The sequence below is a fragment of the Gymnodraco acuticeps genome, unplaced genomic scaffold, assembly GCF_902827175.1.
Source record: "Gymnodraco acuticeps unplaced genomic scaffold, fGymAcu1.1, whole genome shotgun sequence".
NCBI lineage: Eukaryota > Metazoa > Chordata > Actinopteri > Perciformes > Bathydraconidae > Gymnodraco > Gymnodraco acuticeps.
In genome coordinates this window covers 581023-599775 of record NW_022992313.1, presented here as the reverse complement: position 1 = coordinate 599775, position 18753 = coordinate 581023, and the positions used below count along the sequence as shown (strand labels likewise).

At 47.2% G+C, this 18753-nt stretch overlaps 1 protein-coding gene across 1 annotated transcript in view; it reads left to right on the top strand.

Moving 5' to 3' along the window:
* abca2 (ATP-binding cassette, sub-family A (ABC1), member 2) overlaps positions 1-18753 on the top strand; it is a 238833-nt gene that overhangs the window by 133222 nt on the left and 86858 nt on the right. The window contains exons 23-25 of the mRNA XM_034208396.1: positions 1017-1213; positions 1992-2165; positions 10868-11253. Of these exons, the coding sequence (XP_034064287.1) occupies positions 1017-1213; positions 1992-2165; positions 10868-11253 (757 nt within the window). The remainder of the gene's footprint in view (positions 1-1016; positions 1214-1991; positions 2166-10867; positions 11254-18753) is intronic.

Here is an 18753-nt window from a genome sequence, read left to right as displayed (position 1 = left end):
ATAAATGAAACCCTATGGAGAGCTGAGATGTAGGCTGTTTTTAAAGCATTTTCAAGTATCAAGAATAGTTTACCTATATTTGATGGATTTTTCTAACTTATAACTTAATTTAGAAGGCAATATACCTCACCTCTAGTGAGTGGCCCAGCCCTTCATGTGTTGTGAAAAAGTTTGGACACCCCTGACTTCGATCAATTATATTTCAATGAATTATAAGAATGTATATTACATATAAAATCTATAGAAATTATATTATATTATTGTATTATGTTATATTGTATACATTATAGCAAGCTTGGTTATTGTTAGAAATCCATTTGGAATACAGTACATGCTTGTATCTTTAATATTACAAATATTGCTATCATAGCACTGCTATGATAAAATTATAATGCAGGTTTGTAATGCATTTTAGACATGGATGTCATATTCAGAGTTACCGTTCATTCTTATCATTTGATGATGTGACAGATGCAAAAAAAGTTACACAACTAGTACCTAGAGTAGGTATTTACTCAATACATTCTCAAATAGACGGGGGGTCTTTATTCACCTGCAGGGGCCTTTTTTGGAACAGAATTTATTTTCTCTTCCACAGCCACTTATTAATAGTGAATACACTCTGGTAGTTAAAAAAATAAACAAGCGATACACTTTCATGCACAAGTTTTGTTTAATGTTTCCCAATAAAAAGATTGCCAACCGGCTCAAAAATAGTCCTTCCCTTGCAGGATAGCTCTTATTGTGAAATAGAGAAAAGAGAAACGTTTAAGTTTCACTGATTGTAACTAACAGTACTGAAAAACAGCAAATTAGATACATTTATGATGAATGATTTAGAATAATTATGAAATATAAATATTTCTGTTAACATAAGAACAGGATGGGCAGAGATGGGAGAATTAAATGACGTCTCCAGGAAATGCATGTACTGTAAGTCACTGACGTGATGTATACATGGTGTGTGTGTGTGTGTGTGTGTGTGTGTGGGTGTGGGTGTGTGTGTGTGTGTGTAGGATGATTGTTGACCTGGAGTTATCTAAGAAGCGCCACAGCTTGGTGCAGACGTTGTCCGGCGGGATGAAGAGGAAGCTGTCGGTGGCCATTGCCTTTGTGGGCGGCTCCAGGGCGGTGATCCTGGACGAGCCCACAGCGGGGGTGGACCCCTACGCTCGCAGGGCCATCTGGGACCTCATCCTCAAGTACAAACAGGGTGAGTGGAGACCCGGTACCAGAGCACACCACCACCTATTCTCAAAGATGTCACTGCAAGGCAGGTCACATTGAAAAAAGATGCTTGTGGCACTCTTACATGCTAATCTTAAAGACTGTATGTAAAACAAGACCTATTTATATATGTTTTGGATTTCTTTACATAATTCCACTCCACACAGAGGAATTCTGTTTGTGTTCAGTGTGAATCTAAACAAAGACAAGCTAACTGCCATCAGAAACTCCTGTGATCCAGGGCTACAGTGGCAGCGCTAGGGGGTGTCTATTTGGGCTCAAGCCCCGGATGTTTTCTGAAAAGCTCTGAATGTTTCACTTGAAGCTATTCTTTTTTTTTTTTAAACGTCTCGTGAGTAATGTGCAGTACCGGAGTCCAACAGAGAGGCAGCAGCTGCGGGACAGTAGCCTGCGCACTGCTTAGCCTTCCCTGCCCTGAAGAAGAAGTGATCCTTCGTTAGCGTGAAGAGTCTGCTTTATGCGCTCCGCAGTAGCCCGGCCCGCTGCGAGGCTCCGACATCACAGTTCACGAGCGTGTTCCACTAGCACCCCCCCCCCCCCTCAACAACTTCAAAATTTCTCCTCCTACGATCCTAAATCCGCCACTGCAGGGCTACCTCACAACTTCCGTCTTTCTTATGGTTTTGAATTGAGAGACTCCTAGTGGCAGAACATTTAAAATGTTTACATTATGGTTCAGATCCAGTGTTTTTTTCATTTCTGTTTTATAATTGCAGTATGTGTGTGTTCCACCTCCGCCCTAGGCCGCACAATACTCCTGTCCACCCACAATATGGATGAAGCAGACCTTCTGGGAGACCGCATTGCCATCATCTCCCACGGGAAACTAAAGTGCTGTGGCTCGCCACTCTTCCTGAAGAGCACATACGGAGACGGATACAAACTGACTCTGGTCAAAAAGCAGAATGAAGACAGAGGTGTGTGCCCTTTCTCCATACCAGCTCTAAACTGCTCTTGTTGTCACTTGTTCCACCTGTTAGGTTGTCAGACTGGAAATCATGGACACTTTTACAGTCAAACTGATAGTAGCATAGGAGATGCCAATTACCAAACCACTGGCATCTTTCTCTTAGGTTCCTCTCAACAACAATATTAAGTCATATTGCATTTTAGATATGACCTATATTGTTGTTGTTTTGTATTTGCTGGGATACTTGGAAAGGCCATTAATTGGCATGTGAAAGGTACATACTATTTTGTGATATTGTCACTTCTTGTTTTGGTTTTATTCTTTTTTATTGACATGGCTATGCCTTGGGTTTTAGCCTCCAGGGTTCCCATCAGATCCCATTCTGATTCTGAACTTATGACAATGTAATATCATGGAATACATGTTGTTTTGTTGTTTGAATGTATTTGTGGTTGTTGATGTGCTGAAAGCAGAGTCCTGCATCGGGTCGGGTACCCGCGGGTGGCCGAAAGGGCCTTTTATACCGAATGTCACCGAATATCAGAGAACAGGATTACGTTGGTAACCTAACGTGTTGTTGTGATTACGTAATCAAAACGCGGCGACAAGCACGGCGCGCGACCATGCTCGCGGCTGGCTCACAGCCAACATGTCTGCCGCTTGGAGATAATTCAAAATATCAGAAAAAGAGGCGCGGATTGCGATTTGTAAAACGTGTTCAGCTGACATTTCTCGAGGGGGTGTAACTGCAAAGACTTTCACCACTTCGGGATTACTCCACCACTTGAAATCAAAACACCCGGACAAATATGCAGAGTGTGATCAAAAAAAAAAGTCCTTCCCAGCACCCCGACTCCTTCTGTGGCGGACCTTTTTGAAAAGGTAAAAAAGTTTCCCAGTGATGGTCCTAAGGCAAAGGGCATTACTCGGAAGTTAATGGAACGCATCGCCATGGGTGATCAACCGTTTTCTGTCGTACAGGCCGTTGGATTTCGTAGGCTTATTGAGCACAAAAGTCTGATCATTGAGAAAGAAGAAACAAGAACTGCAAACAAAAAGATATGTTAAAACAAAGAGGGCTGACAGCCCAGGGGGCACAGCGGAGGACCCGGAAGGGGTCTCGGGCGGACGGCCTGGGGGCAAGGCAGAGTTCAAGGATGGGGACTCGGGCGGACGGCCCGGGGGCAAGGCAGAGTTCAAAAAGGGGGACTCGGGCGGACGGCCCGGGGGCAAGGCAGAGTCCAAGGTGGGGGACTCGGGCGGACGGCCCGGGGGCAAGGCAGAATCCAAGGAAGGGTCAGGGGGCCGGGCCCGAGGGCGAAGACCGCAGCTCTCAGGGGGCCGGGCGAAGACCAGACAGCTCCGGAGGCCGAGCAGGACCCGGTGTCGACAGAACTGGAGCCGGTGGGACAGGCTTCGGCAGGAACCCCCACGGAAGAGGACCAGGAGTTGGCAGGACCCCCGGCGAGACAGGTGACGGCGGGACCTCCAACGGAACAAGACATGGGATTGGCAGGACCCCCGGCAGAAGAGTCGTCAGCGGGACCCCCAACAGGACAGGACATGGAGCTGGAAGGAACCCCAGCGGAACCTCCAACGGCATAGGACATAGGGTTGGCAGGACCCCCAGCAGAAGAGTCGTCGGCAGGACCCCCAACGGGACAGGACACAGGGTTGGCAGGACCCCCGGCAGGAGAGTAGTCGGCGGGACCTCCAACGGCACAGGACATAGGGTTGGCAGGACCCCCGGCAGGAGAGTAGTCGGCGGGACCCCCAACGGGACAGGACATAGAGTTAGCAGGACCCCCAGCGGAACCTCCAACGGCACAGGACATAGGATTGGCAGGACCTCCAGCAGAACCTCCAACGGCACGGACATAGGATTGGCAGGAACCCCGGCAGAGGAGTAGTCGGTGGGGCCTCCAACGGGACAGGACATGGAGTTTGCAGGACCCCCAGCAGAACCTCCAACGGACCAGGACATTGGGTAGGGACTTGAGACGTGACTCGAGAGGGGACTTGAGAGGAGACTCGAGAGGGGAACCAAGGGGGAACTAGAGAGGGGAACTGAGGAGGGACTAGAGGAGAGAGGAGGGACTAGAGGAGGGACTTGAGAAGGGAACTCGAGAGGGGACTCGAGAGAGAACTCGAGAGGGAACTGGAGAGGGGACTCGAGAGGGAACTAGAGAATTGACTAGAGGAGGGACTTGAGAAGGGAATTGACTAGGGACTAGAGATGGGACTCGAGAGGTGACTAGAGATGGGACTCGAGAGGGGACTCGAGAGGGAACTCGAGAGTTGACTCGAGAGGGGACTCGAGAGGGAGCTGGAGGGGTGACTTGAGAGGGAACTCGAGAGGAGACTTGAGAGGGGACCTGAGAGGGAACTTGAGAGGGAACTCGAGAGGGGACTCGAGAAGAGACTCGAGAGGGGACCTGAGAGGGAACTTGAGAGGTGACTTGAGAGGTGACTTGAGAGGGATCTCGAGAGGGAACTTGAACGGAGACTCGAGGGGGGACTTGAGAGGAGACTCGAGGGGGTACTTGAGAGGAGACTCGAGGGGGTACTTGAGAGGATATTCGAGGGGGGACTTGAGAAGGAACTTAAGAGGAGACTTGAGACGGTCGGTTTGCCAACAGAACACGGGGGGCTGGAGTCGGCCGGAATGCCGACAGGGCACGGGGAGCTGGCGTCGGCCGGTACGCCGACAGGACACGGGGAGCTGGCGTCGGCCGGAGACGAGGGGCTGGAGTCGAAACCATGGCTGCTGGGGCCAGGACTGAGGCTGGAACCATGGCTGCTTGGGCCAGAACTGGGGCTGGAACCATGGCTGCTGTGGCCAGAACAGGGGCCGGAACCATGGCTGCTGGGGCCAGAACTGGGACTGGAACCATGGCTACTGGGGCCTGTACTGGAGCCGGAACCATGGCTGCTGGGGCCAGAACTGGGGCTGGAACCATGGCTGCTGGGGCCAGAACTGGGGCCGGAACCATGGCTGCTTGGGTCAGAACTGGGGCTGGAACCATGGCTGCTGGGGCCTGTACTGGAGCCCAAAGCATGGCTTCTGTGGCTAGGGCTGCTAGCCTGGACCTGCAACTCCTTCTCTTATGAGCCCTTTTGGAGGCTCCGTGGACCTCAAAAAGCCAGACGAGTTCCAGAGAACGGCTCTTGGACAGGAGCAGGAACTGGGGCAGAAGCAAGGGTTGACTCCAGACGGAACACACCAATGCGTGTGGTGTCATAATGAGAATTGGGAGGCAGAGAGCCAACATGGCTGGGGCTAGCAGGCAGGAGATAACACACCGAGAGGAAATCCAAAATCCAGCCAGGTAAGATTTTCACCAAGCCTGGCTTCTCCGTAGCCATCTGGCGCGCCTCTGCCAGAGCTGCCTCTTGCTGCTGAACCCCGGACGCTCCCCTCCATCGATCAGTGCAGTTAGCCAAAAAAAAGTAAAAATTCCTGCTCAAAAGGATCTGCTGGGCCCATATTTTGGTTAGTTCCTTCTGTCAAGGATGAGCGAAGCAGGCAGGACCCAAACGCTGATTTCTCAGAAAAAACCCCTTTATTTCAACGTTTAAATGAAACAAACATAGGACAAAACAGAACTCTCACCCCGTGAACAACGTCCAACTACAACAAGGAACTAACAAAGACTAACAGAAAACAGAGAACCTAAATGCACACATGACTAATCAAACAAACAAGAGACAGGTGAGGAGGGAGGAGAAAACACAGGGGCACCAGGTGAACACAATCGGGTAATCAGGGAGGGAAAACAGACAGAAACCAACAGGCAAAACAGGAGGTGAACACTTTTACAAAATAAAACAGGAAACCAAAGACAGGACAAGACAAGACAAAACACAACACAGACAGATCGTAACAATTATTAAACCAAATAAATGCACTTAATTGCATAACAATATAATAACGTTCCGTTTTTAATAAGTCAAGTTTTTTTGGGAGGGGCGGATGACCATCTAATTGTGTCTACATAAATATAATTAAATGGAATGGAAGGCATCATTTAGGCATTGTATTTCCTGGATTAGGCTACCTTCGTTTTAAAATATACTATCCAAATTTCACATATGAAATGGCCAACAATTATCACTTTAAACGTCGTAGGTTAGGCTACTTGATTATTATTGTAATTGTTATTATTATGTAATTATTAACATCCCACGCTTTTTGAGCCAAATACGCAACTGCGTGTGTTCATAATTGCATGATTTTCTGCATCTCTAAGTTAGCAGCTCGAATAAATCGTCCAGCTGAACATTTAGTGGAAACGCAACAAATGAATAGTTTATTTTCAGTAAGTGTTCAAATTTAATCGGTTCCTTCAGAGCCACATGCTCTTATTACCAATCGAAAGGCTGCCTGGTGGCGCTCTTTCAGCATCTGGACAGCTCCTCAAACTCCTACAGCTTGTATTTAAGGCAGCGCTCTCCCTCTGGAGCTCCATTTGCCTTTAATCATGCTCTGTGAATTCTATAAATTATTTCGCTGCTCATATATATGCGGGGCGGGTTCGGTATTGCATGTCGCGGGGTGGGTCTTGAAAATCAGACCCGTGCAGGCTGAAAGTCACCTGTTCAATGCTTCTCTTTAAAAGTGCGTAATAGCGTTGTGTGTGCCTGTCATGTGTTAGCTGTTGGGACTCAGATCCTCTCAGTCTGTCACTGATTCCCTTTCTAGTTGATGAAGTGCGGACAGCCTCTTCTACATCGTATAGGCTTCGCCCTCTAAGGCTATCGCTATTGCTGCATGCGCAGCACTGAAAGACTTGTAATCCACGCCCACCTATGACGTGGGCCCCACCTACGGACTCACTTCCGTATAAATAGGAAGGAGGCCCGACAATCTGCTCCCACTTTTCTTCAGCACTCCGTTGCAGAAGCACTGTCAGGCACACTAAAAAGCAAAGATTCCTCATCTAAAAAGCTTTGTTTCTTGTGATAAAATGGAGAAAGAGCGGGTAAGTCAAGGTTGTGTTCGGGTTTGCCTTTCATGCTAGGCGGGTTACATTATGAGCTTTGACCGGCACTCGGGGATTGGAGCATGCAAACGCGGCTCTCACTCCCCAGGTATCATGCTCACATTGTGCCCGTCTCCCTCTGGCCCACAGACAGCAGAGAGCGGACACTCTCGCTGCTGCTGCGGCTGAGGATGATTGGCCAGTCCAGGAGTCTTACTCCGTGAATGAAGCCCTTGACTTCCTGGATCCGAGTGGCGGGCAAGAGTCGGATGACTCCGTCCCTTCCATTCACGGATCACCAGGTAGTTACCCCATCCTCTCTCTCCTCCGGATGGAGGAGAGAGCCCGTTCGTCAGCCCGGCAGACAAACCAGTGGTCCCTCTCTCCGCCTCCACGGCCCTGCCGATTGGCGGAATTCTCCTGGAACTCCTGGAGATCATCCCTAAGGCAGCCGCCTGGAGAGATCTCCCCGTTCCCCCTGCTCAGGAGAACTCACCTCCGGATGACATGTCCGGGGTGTGCTCCCGGGTACAGAGGGTCAGGTGTGACCCGATCTGGCCACGCTTCTCGGCCATTAGGAGGTACCAGGAGGGGGCGGTGGCGGACCCTAGGACCCTGAGGGCTCCGGTGTCGACATACTTTCCCCTCACGAAGGTGGAGGGATTTACGGATGTGGGCTTTCCGACCATGCCTCCTCTAGAGCCGAGCCTCATGGCGTTCTTTGGAGTTAAGCAGTCCAACACGGTTGCCGGACAGCGACCCATGTTGGCTGCCCCCAGAGATCAGTTTGTCGCCCGACAGACCAACCGGATGCACCAGTGTGCTTTTCAGGCGTCAGCAGCGGCAAACAAGATAGCGTTGCTGTCCAACTCAATGGTGAGGATATCTGAGCAGTCCGCCACCATGTCCTCAGTGGAGGCTGAGGAGATCGGTAAGGCGGCCAGCACTGTACTTACCCTGTGCGTGTCAGTCGCAGTCTCGCAGGCGTGGATTGCGGCTTGGGAGACACAGGTCCACCAGTACCTCTGGCTACAGCAAGGATCTATACCGGAGGGTGCAGATAAAGAACTGCTAGAGGCTCCGATCAGTCCGGACGGGCTGTTCGGACCCCAGTTCCACACCATGGTGGAGTCTATGAAGTCTACGTCTGAACAGGCAGACAACATTAGACGTCACGTCAGCTGGCTTCAGCCTGCTGAACGTCCCCAGCAACAGCAGCACCCGCAGCAATCACAGCGGGGGCAACGGCGAGATCAGCAGCGGCGTCAGAATCGCCCTTCGGTGGCTGCAGGGGCATCGTCCAATATCTCCGTTCCTCCACCACCTCAGAGACAGGGTCTCACAACGACAAGTCAGAGGGGAACGAAGAAACCCCGCTCCTGTCTGCTCCACCGAGAGAGCATCCGAGGAAGCAGAGCCGAAGATTACTTTTTGGGGGAGTTATGTGGGAAGAAAATTTGAATACAAATGTTTCAAATTCCAACAGTGTGTCTGTAGAAACTGTTTCTCACATATCCCCCACACTAGTTAGGCCGGCTGCCGTTAATCTGTCGGTTAATAGGCAACAGGGTTCGCTGCATAAGCCAACTGTATTTAACCAGTCGGTTAATTGACAGCATGGCTTGACGTTTAAACCGGCTGTTTTAACCTGTCGGTTAGTAGGCAGCATGGTTTTTCCTCTGTCCCAGATGTGCCTACTACACACGGTCGTAATGAGCCTAGGGCTGTTATTACGCACCGTGTGAATAGCACTGCACACACCTCATTCCTCAGCGGGTTTGAGCGTGAACGCTTCTCAATGTCCCGTTTATGAGCCTTCTCCTAAACAGAGACAGGATGAGAGCTGGTGTGAGATGCAGCGTGTGGAGACCCCTTCGCAGCCCTTTCGGGCCGGGCCCCCCTTGGGTTGCTCCACGAGCAACAGGGGCTCTGGCGTGGCTCGTCACCATGACTACCACAGCACATCAAGAACAGGTACTCCGCTCTGAGAGCATTGCTCAGAGTGGCGGCGAATATGTTTGATGGACAGATGGATGAGCAGGCTGATCAACAGAGGGTACTCTCTGCAGTTCGCCTCTCCCCCTGATGAAAATCAGGGGTTTTACTCCCGTTATATTCTTATCCCGAAAAAGACAGGGGGAATGAGACCCATCCTCGACCTGTCAGTATTCAACAGGTCAATAATGAAAAGACCTTTTCATATTCTGACAATCAAACAGGTGCTGGAGTGTGTTCACCAGGGAGACTGGTTCATTTCCATAGACCTGAAGGATGCATACTTCCACGTAACCATCATCCCGAAACACAGGAAATTCCTGCGTTTCTCATTACAGGGAATATCGTACCAGTTCAATCGACTGCCGTTCGGTTATTCCCTGGCTCCACTTACTTTTTGGCTCTGGAGTTGCTACACAGACTGGGGATGAGAGTGTTATTTTACCTGGACGACCGCAGCAAGGAAGACACTTTACAGACGGAATAGCTCGTATCTCATCTGTCAAGCCTGGGTTTCATTATCAGCTGTCCTCTTCCCTCCCAGATTATCATTTATCTGGGAGTGGAATTAAACTCAGCCACCATGAGAGTACGGCTCTCGCGGCAGAGAGTGGAGAAATTGACAGCTCTCCTCCGGCGTGTCACACCCTGCAGTGTGGTGACAGCCCTCTCCGTGATGCAGCTGTTAGGCATGATGTCAGCTGGTCACGTGAGGAGACTCCAGAGGTGGTTTATTCGCCTGCACATCGACCCCGTGCGTCAGAAGAGACGCATGGTGTACATTTCTCCTTCCGTGGGTTTGGATTTAATTTACTGGAAAAATCTCCACGTCCTGTCAGTGGGGGTGCCCCTGGGCAGAGTGACGTCACACACCTCAGTGTGCACAGACGCATCTCTCAGTATGGGGAGGAACGTGCATGTCACAGGCAGTGGGCGGACAGTGGCCGGCTCACATGTCTCTCCACATAAACGCCCCGTTGCTGTACAATCAGCATGTGTTGATTCGCAGAGACAACAAAGCAGCGGCAGCCTATATCAATCGCCAGGGAGGTGTACGATCAACGCAGCTTCTGAACACAGCCAGCAGGCTGCTGTGCTGGGCGTGCACACACGTACTCTATCAGAGCAGTGTATATTCCCGGCGAGTTGAACAGAGGGGCAGACCTCATGTCCAGAGGAGGTCCTCGCCAGGGGGACTGGAGCCTCCACCCCGAACTGGTCTCCCAGGTGTGGAGCAGGTTCGGGAGAGCAGAGGTGGATCTGTTTGCTGCACCCGGGAACACGCAGTGTGCCCTCTGGTTCTTCCTGAGAACGCAGGACCACCCCCCCCCCCCTGGGGTGGACGCGTTCGCACACAGACCTTGGCCCAGGGTGTTGTAATACGCTTTCCCACCAGATCCTCGGTTCCTGGGCCGAGTACAGAAGGAGCGACTGGCAGCGTTCTTAATAGCCCCGGAGCGCACAGTAGCGTCCTGGTTTCCATGCCTTTCAGTGCTGCGCATGCGCAGGGGATTACCCAATAGCGATAGCCTGAGAAGGCAAAGCATATACTCATAGAATCTGGGTTACAGTATTAACCCCAGTTCTCAATTCATCTTCACCTGTGGTTCTTTTTTACTGACACCACTGTTTTCCTTGTCTTTTGCTTACCTGTCTGACTCTACTTTAACCATCCTGTCCTCCCTGTCCTCCCTGTCCTCCCTGTCCTCCCATCATGCTGTGTGTCCTTCAGGACAGGGCAGCCAACAGCAGCCTCCCTCCTCTGTGGCCCCCTCCTCCTCTCTGTCCCCCTCCTCTGTGGCCCCCTCCTCCTCTGTGGTTCTGTCCTCCTCTCTGTCCCCCTCCTCTGTGGCCCCCTACTCCTCTGTGGCCTCCTCCTCCTCTGTGGCCTCCTCCTCCTCTGTGGCCTCCTCCTCCTCTGTGGCCTCCTCCTCCTCTGTGGCCTCCTCCTCCTATGTGGCCCCCTCCTCTCTGTCCCCTTGCTCCCAGGCTCGTGTCAGCCAGTTTATCGGGCAGTTCGTGGCCTCCTGCGTGCTGGTGTCCGACTCGAACACGGAGCTGTCCTACGTGCTGCCCTCCGAGGCTGTGAAAAAGGGTTGCTTTGAGAGGTTGTTCCAGGTACACACACACACACACACACACACACACACACACACACACACACACACACACACACACACACACACACACACACACACACACACACACACACACACACACACACACACAAATGAATTGGTATTGGTGGATAAATAGTTAACATTTTTTAACAATTATTTTTCAAACGGGCACATTCATTTTTCCAGGATTCTAGAGTATGGTTGGGCATATTGAAGATTACATAACAAATTCATACATTTCTTATCAACCTGATCCAGCTATGTTCATTCTTTAGGGCAGGCTGTAGCCAACCTATTTTAATGTTAATTAATCCCAAAATGGGTTAATGTCTCAAAAATGAACCTTTGGGTTGGCACAATATTAACGCTTATTTTAATTTACCGCATCATCCAACAGCAGCGCTACAAACAGAATACAGTTAGAGGTTATTGTTCTCCTAACAATACATTTGCTTTTCTTTACACATATTTATCTTGTTGTTGTTTTTTTACGAATTTGTATTTATTGTAAAGTACTTTAGTTCTTTGGGGATTGAGAACCTTCAGCACAGGTAAAGATAATAAGAATTGTTAGCAATATACAGTGGAGGAAATAAGTATTTGATCCCTTGCAGATTTTGTAAATTTGCACACTTTCAAAGAAATGAACAGTCTTTAATTTTAATGGTAGCTTTATTTAAACAGTGAGAGTAAGAATATCAAAAAGAAAATCCAGAAATTGACATTATATAAAAGATACACATTGATTTGCATTTAACTGTGAGAAATAAGTATTTGATCCCCTTGCAACTACAACACGAATTATGGCTCCCACAGACCAGTTAGATAAGTACTTTTCCTTTAGGAAAGTACTCCTAATATCAACTAGTTACCTGTATAAAAGACACCTGTCCACAGAATCAATCAATCAGATTCCAACCTCTCTACCATGGGCCTGACTAAAGAGCTGTCTAAAGACCTCAGGGACCAGACTGTAGACCTGCACCAGGCTGGGACTGGCTACAAGACCATCAGAAAGCAGCTTGGTGAGAATGAGACAACTCTTGGTGCCATTATTCAGGAATGGAAGAAACACAAAATGAGCATCAGTCACCCTCGGTCTGGGGCTCCACACAAGATCTGGCCTCGTGGGGGAACTTGTTAATGATCTCAAGGCAGCTGGGAGCACAGTCACCAAGAAAACTATTGGTATCACACTACACCATAATGGATCAAATCCTGCAGCGTCTGAAGGCCCCCTGCTCAAGAGGAACATGAGAGGCCCGTCTGAAGTTTGACAATGAACATCTGAAGGACTCAGAGAAGGCTTGGGAGAAGAGGATGTGATCAGATGAGACCAACATCGACATCTTTGGCATCAACTCGACACGCCGTGTTAGAGGAAGAGAGATGCTGACTATAACCCCAGAACACCATCCGTCTGACGGGGGGTCAGCATGGAGGTGGAAACATTCTGCTTTGGGGTGTTTCTCTGCTAAGGGGACAGGACCACTTCCCTGCATCGAGGACAGGATGGACGGGGCCATGTACCATACAATCTTGGCCGATAGCCTCCTTCCCTCAGCCAGGACACTGAACATGGGTCATGGAGGGGTCTTCCAGCAGGACAATGACCCTGAACATACGGCCAAGGCAACACAGGAGTGGCTAAAGAAGAGGCCTAGCCAGTCTCCAGACCTTAATCCCATAGAAAATCTGTGGAGGGAGCTGAAGCTTCCAGAGGCCAAGCATCAGCCTCAAAACCTGAAGGGTTTGGAGAGGATCTTCAGAGAGGAGTGGACCAACATCCTTCCTGAGATGTTCACAAACCAGGTGACCAACTACAAGAAGCGTCTGACCTCTGTGTGTCCAACAAGGGTTTCTCCACCAAGTACTAACACATGTTTTGCAAGCGGATCAAATACTTATTTCCCACAATTTTTATATTTTATATAATGTCAATTTCTGGATCTTCTTTTCGATATTCTTACTCTCACTGTTAAAATAAACCTACCATTAAAATTACAAACGGTTAACCTGTTAAGCCCGAGAGGACCCTAATCCGGGTCTGGCGGGTGTTTTTTCACGAAACTGTGTCTCAGGGCTTCTTAATATTTAAAAACCTATTAATGTGTCATGCTCACTTAACGGTTAGAAACTCAGCTAACTGAAGATATGACAATTTCTACCAAAACAAAGCACAAGTCTCACAAGAAGCGTCTAAATTAGCACTGAGCGAAAAAATGCTAACGCACTTAGCACAGAACTCAAGGTAGAAATACCCTTATTACTTATCGTGACTGCACATACAAGATATCCGATTAAAGCTGAGATTCCACAGGTATTGGTATCATCACTGAGCAATCACAATTCGCGACAGGGGAAGCAAACACAGACATCACGACACGTAGCATCACGGAGCATTCATGGGACATCTCTTACCTTAGCTGTTGGTTTCTGATCAAAAGTCGTGTTCAATGCAGTGTTGTAGTCAAGTCACCAATTCACGAGTCCAAGTCACTCTCGAGTCACCACTCTTCGAGTCCAAGTCCGAGTCACCTAGGGAGAGTCGTAGTCGAGTCCGAGTCCAAGTCCGAGTCACCCAAGGAGTGTCCGAGTCGAGTCTGAGTCATCATTACCTGTGTTCGAGTCCGAGTCACCCAAGGAGTGTCGGAGTCGAGTCTGAGTCATCATTACCTGTGTTCGAGTCCAAGTCCGAGTCACCTAAGAAGAGTCCAAGTCAAGTCCGAGTCACAAGTCTTCATGTATTAATCTTCGTGGATATATGTGTTGAAATGTAGCTGCTCCTCTACATTGCTTTTATCCTGTCAGGTTATACTAATGTGTCTATTGAACTGCTGTGAAGCGAGTTTGGCTACAATTCTTGTAATAGGTGCTATACAAATATAAAGCTTATTACTAATATTAATATTATTACTATCCATAATTCAATTTTTATGTAAAAATTGGAGATTTAATATTAGCTGCTAATGGTAGCCACCAGTGTATCACAGCTTCCGGTTCCGGGGCATTCTGGCTGCGCAGCCAGTGTTGCCAACTCCATAGTAAGGAAAGTAGCTATTGGCTGTCCTAAAAGTAGCTAGAAGTCGCTAAATTATATCATCGGCTAATTTGAATATTTAGCAATTTGCACGTAGTTGTAATGGACGCCGAAGGAGAGACAAAAAGTGGGAAAAAAACACCCTTAATCTGTTTAGAACTACAAATGAACTTCCTTCTGTTGATTCTTATTTTTATTTGTTTTAATGTTTGGCCATCACTTGATGACTTTAATACTATGTCTACTCCAGACCAACATTACATACATACATTTTGTCCAGTATTGTTAAAGAATTAGTCACATTTAATCAAAATAATTGTTATGTGGGATGGAATTGCTACCTTCCTTCTTTATCTGGGCTTGGGACTGGCAAAGTGACCCAAAAGAGACACACTGCAAGCCAAGATCATCAATGGCTTTGCGCATGCGCGATTAATATTCAGTCTGGACGCGTAGTGTGTCTCTTTTGGGTCACTTTGCCACCTCTCTGCTCGAGTGCAGCTGCCTAGCGAGGCTGTGAGTGCTTTGGGAAGGCGGAGGGGCTCAGCACCCGCTGATCGTTGAGGAAAGTAACTGCGTAACGATAACGTGCTATCTCGTCAGATTCTCCAAACACCAGAAAAAGTAGCTGGATTTGTCGCTAGTTGCTTTTGACAAAAAAAAGTAGCCGGAGGGTTTGGAAAGTCGCCCGATTTAGCGAGAAAGTCACCAAGTTGGCAACACTGTGCGCAGCACTCATTCACCAATGGGTAATGTTTAGATGGATTTTAGGAACTTCCCCTCGATTCTATTGGCTCTAACGGTTAAAAATATAGACACATGCATTTCCAAACATTTGGACTACCTATGTTGCAAATGTATTATCTTTTCAATTTACACACGGCATCTATTGCACGTCTGTCTGTCCTGGGAGAGGGATCCCTCCTCTGTTGCTCTCCCTGAGGTTTCTCCCATGTTCCCTTTAAACTGTGGGTTTTCTCTGGAAGTTTTTCCTTGTACGATGTGAGGGTCAAAGGACAGAGGGTGTCGTATTGTCATACTGATATTCTGTACAAACTGAAGACCACTGAGACAAATGTAACATTTGTGATATTGGGCTATATAAATAAACATTGATTGATTGATTGAAAAAGAGATGTCAATCATCAAAATCAAACAAGGGAGGCCAGAGATATGGAAAATACACCCAAATGACCCCAGAAGTGGGTTTCTTTTTCTAGATCTCTCTAAAAAGGTCAAATGTTGCATCAATCTTGATACAGGGTACTTATTATATGTTATAGTTTGGATTCCTAAAGCTTTTAGTCTACTATCCCATCCTTCAAGGGTGGTTTTCACTATACGGACCACTATTGCGGTAAGCATGTTGTAACTTCCGGTTGTTGTCATCTCCGGGTATCCCGTGTGCCTGTTCTGTTGCTGATAGCTTATTATCTTAACTTAATCGATCGTTTTAAAACTCTTGATCACGGCAACTGCCTGACGTTGTAATCACACGTTACTATAACTTAAGCACTCACAACTCTCCTTCTCTTGGCGACTGTAACTCCACAGTTGCCTACACTCTTTTCGGGTTTGCTAACGGTAGCTACTTTAGCTTGATAGCTAGCCATGGCTCTTTCCCCACCCTCGGGTGCTATTTCCTGCTCTAACTGTCTCATGTTTGGTTACTTCCCTACCTCCTTTACTGGTACCGGTACATGTGTTAAATGTAGTATAGTTGTTAGGTTGGAGGCGGGAATCATAGCCATAGAAGCCCGGCTCCGCATCTTAGAAAGAAACTCAGCTACAGTAAAGCCCATGTTAGCTGGTGCGGACCGGCAAAAGGTAGCTCCTATTAGCTGTCCCCCGGCAACTCCCGAGCAGCAGGGAGACTGGGTGACTGTTCAGAAGGGGCATAACGCGAAACCCGCAGGTCCCCACCAACCCGTTCACGTATCTAACAGATATTCCCCACTCAGCGAGACACCCGCTGAGAAGCCAACTCTGGTTATTGGTAGCTCTATTATGAGACATGTGAATTTAGAGACCGAAGCCTCCACAGTCACATGCATTCCGGGGGCCAGAGCGGGCGACGTTGAGGCGCATCTTAAACTGCTGGCTAAAAATAAACGTAAATACAGTAGGATTGTTATTCACGTCGGTGGTAATGATGTTCGTATACGCCGATCAGAATGCACCAAACTTAATGTGGAGTCGGTGTGTAGTTATGCTAAAACAATGTCGGACACCGTAATCTTCTCTGGTCCCCTCCCCAATCTGATCAATGATGACATGTATAGCCGCATGTCATCATTTCAGCGCTGGTTGTCTTGGTGGTGCCCAGCAAACAATGTGGGCTTCGTAAATAATTGGACAGCCTTCTGGGGAAAACCTGGTCTGATTAAGAGAGACGGCATTCATCCTACTTTGGAAGGTGCAGATCTCATTTCGGCAAACATTTCAGGGCTTTGTGGACTTAATCCATGACAAACTGGAGTTGAGACCAGGAGGCGGAGTCGCAGTCTTACACGCTTCTCTGCGCTCTCTCCTAGGCAGTCATCCATAGGAATCCCGAACCCAATAAAATACCCAATATTAGCGGTGTGTGTGTCTGCCCAAGGACAAGTCAAGGTAAAACCTAATAGAGGTGTCATACATAATAACCTAATAAAAGTAAATGTAACAACTACTACAGTGCAACAAAACAGGAATATTAAATGTGGTCTCTTAAACATAAGATCTCTAGCATCTAAAGCAATATTGGTAAATGATTTAATATCAGATTATAATATTGATATATGCTGTCTCACTGAAACTTGGTTGAGACATGAAGAATATGTCAGCATAAACGAAGCCACTCCACCCAGCCATATCAATACTCATATTGCCCGAGGCACGGGCCGAGGAGGTGGAGTTGCAGCAATCTTTGACTCAAGTTTACTTATCAATACTAAACCAAAATTAAATTATACCTCCTTTGAAAGTCTTGTTTTTAGTCTTACGCATCCGACCTGGAAAACTTTGCAGCCAATCTTATTTGTTACAGTGTACCGTGCACCAGGTCCTTATTCAGAATTATTATCTGAATTCTCTGAGTTTTTATCAACTTTGGTTCTTAAAACAGATAAAGTAATTATCGTAGGTGACTTTAATATTCATGTTGACGATGATAAAAATAGCCTTACTGTTGCATTTAACTCTATATTAGATTCTGTTGGTTTTTGTCAGAGTGTAAATAAACCAACCCACTGCTATAATCACACTCACGACCTTGTTCTGACTTATGGTATTGAAATTGAGCAACTATTAGTCGAACCGCATAATCCTGCTTTATCCGACCATTTCTTAGTAACTTTTGAAGTACTGTTACGAGACTACAAAGCATTAGTCAAAAGCTCCTGCAGCAGAAACCTATCTGTTAGTGCTATAGCCAAATTTAAGGAAGAGATTCCACCAATACTTAACTCGATAGCATGTCTGCATGTAAGGGAGGAAACTTATACAAAATGTACACCACCCCAAATTGATCATGTTGTTGATAGTGCTACAGATGCGCTGCGAATAAAATTAGACTCTGTTGCTCCTTTGAAAAAGAAGAAAATAAAACAACATAGATTAGCTCCATGGCATAATGCCGAAATCCGCAAAATAAAGCAAAAGTCGAGACAACTTGAAAGGATATGGCGTTCCACTAAACTTGAAGAATCTCGTTTAATTTGGCATATTACTCTTAATGAATATAAGAAAGCACTGCGTAAAGCGAGAGCAGCCTACTACTCTTCATTAATAGATGAGAATAAGAATAATGCAAGATTTCTTTTCAGCACTGTAGCCAGGCTGACAGAAAGCCACAGCTCGATTGAGCCTTCTATTCCCATAGCACTCAGTAGTAATGATTTTATGTGCTTTTTTAACGATAAAATTGTTACTCTTAGAAACAAAATGAATGACCTCTTGCCTTTGACCAGTATAGTGTTATCAACAGCTCCCGGAAACGTAAGTTCTAATATTACACTAGATAGTAAACTAGAATGCTTTTCAGCCATAAACCTTGAACAATTAAATTCAATGATTCTCTCTTCTAAACCATCAACCTGCATGTTAGACCCAATTCCAACTAAGCTGTTGAAGGAAGTTTTTCCATTAATTAGCACTTATTTATTAAATATTATGAATATGTCTTTATTATCAGGCTATGTTCCACAATCATTCAAAGTAGCAGTGATAAAACCGCTTCTTAAAAAGCACAACCTCGATCCAGAGGTTTTAGCCAATTATAGACCTATTTCCAATCTTCCGTTCCTCTCAAAAATTCTTGAGAAAGCGGTCGCAAAACAGTTGTGTGATTACTTAAAAAACAATGATTTATTTGAAGCTTTTCAGTCTGGCTTTAGAACACATCATAGCACAGAGACAGCTCTGGTTAAAGTCACAAATGACATTCTAATAGCCTCTGACAAGGGACGTGTCTCTATT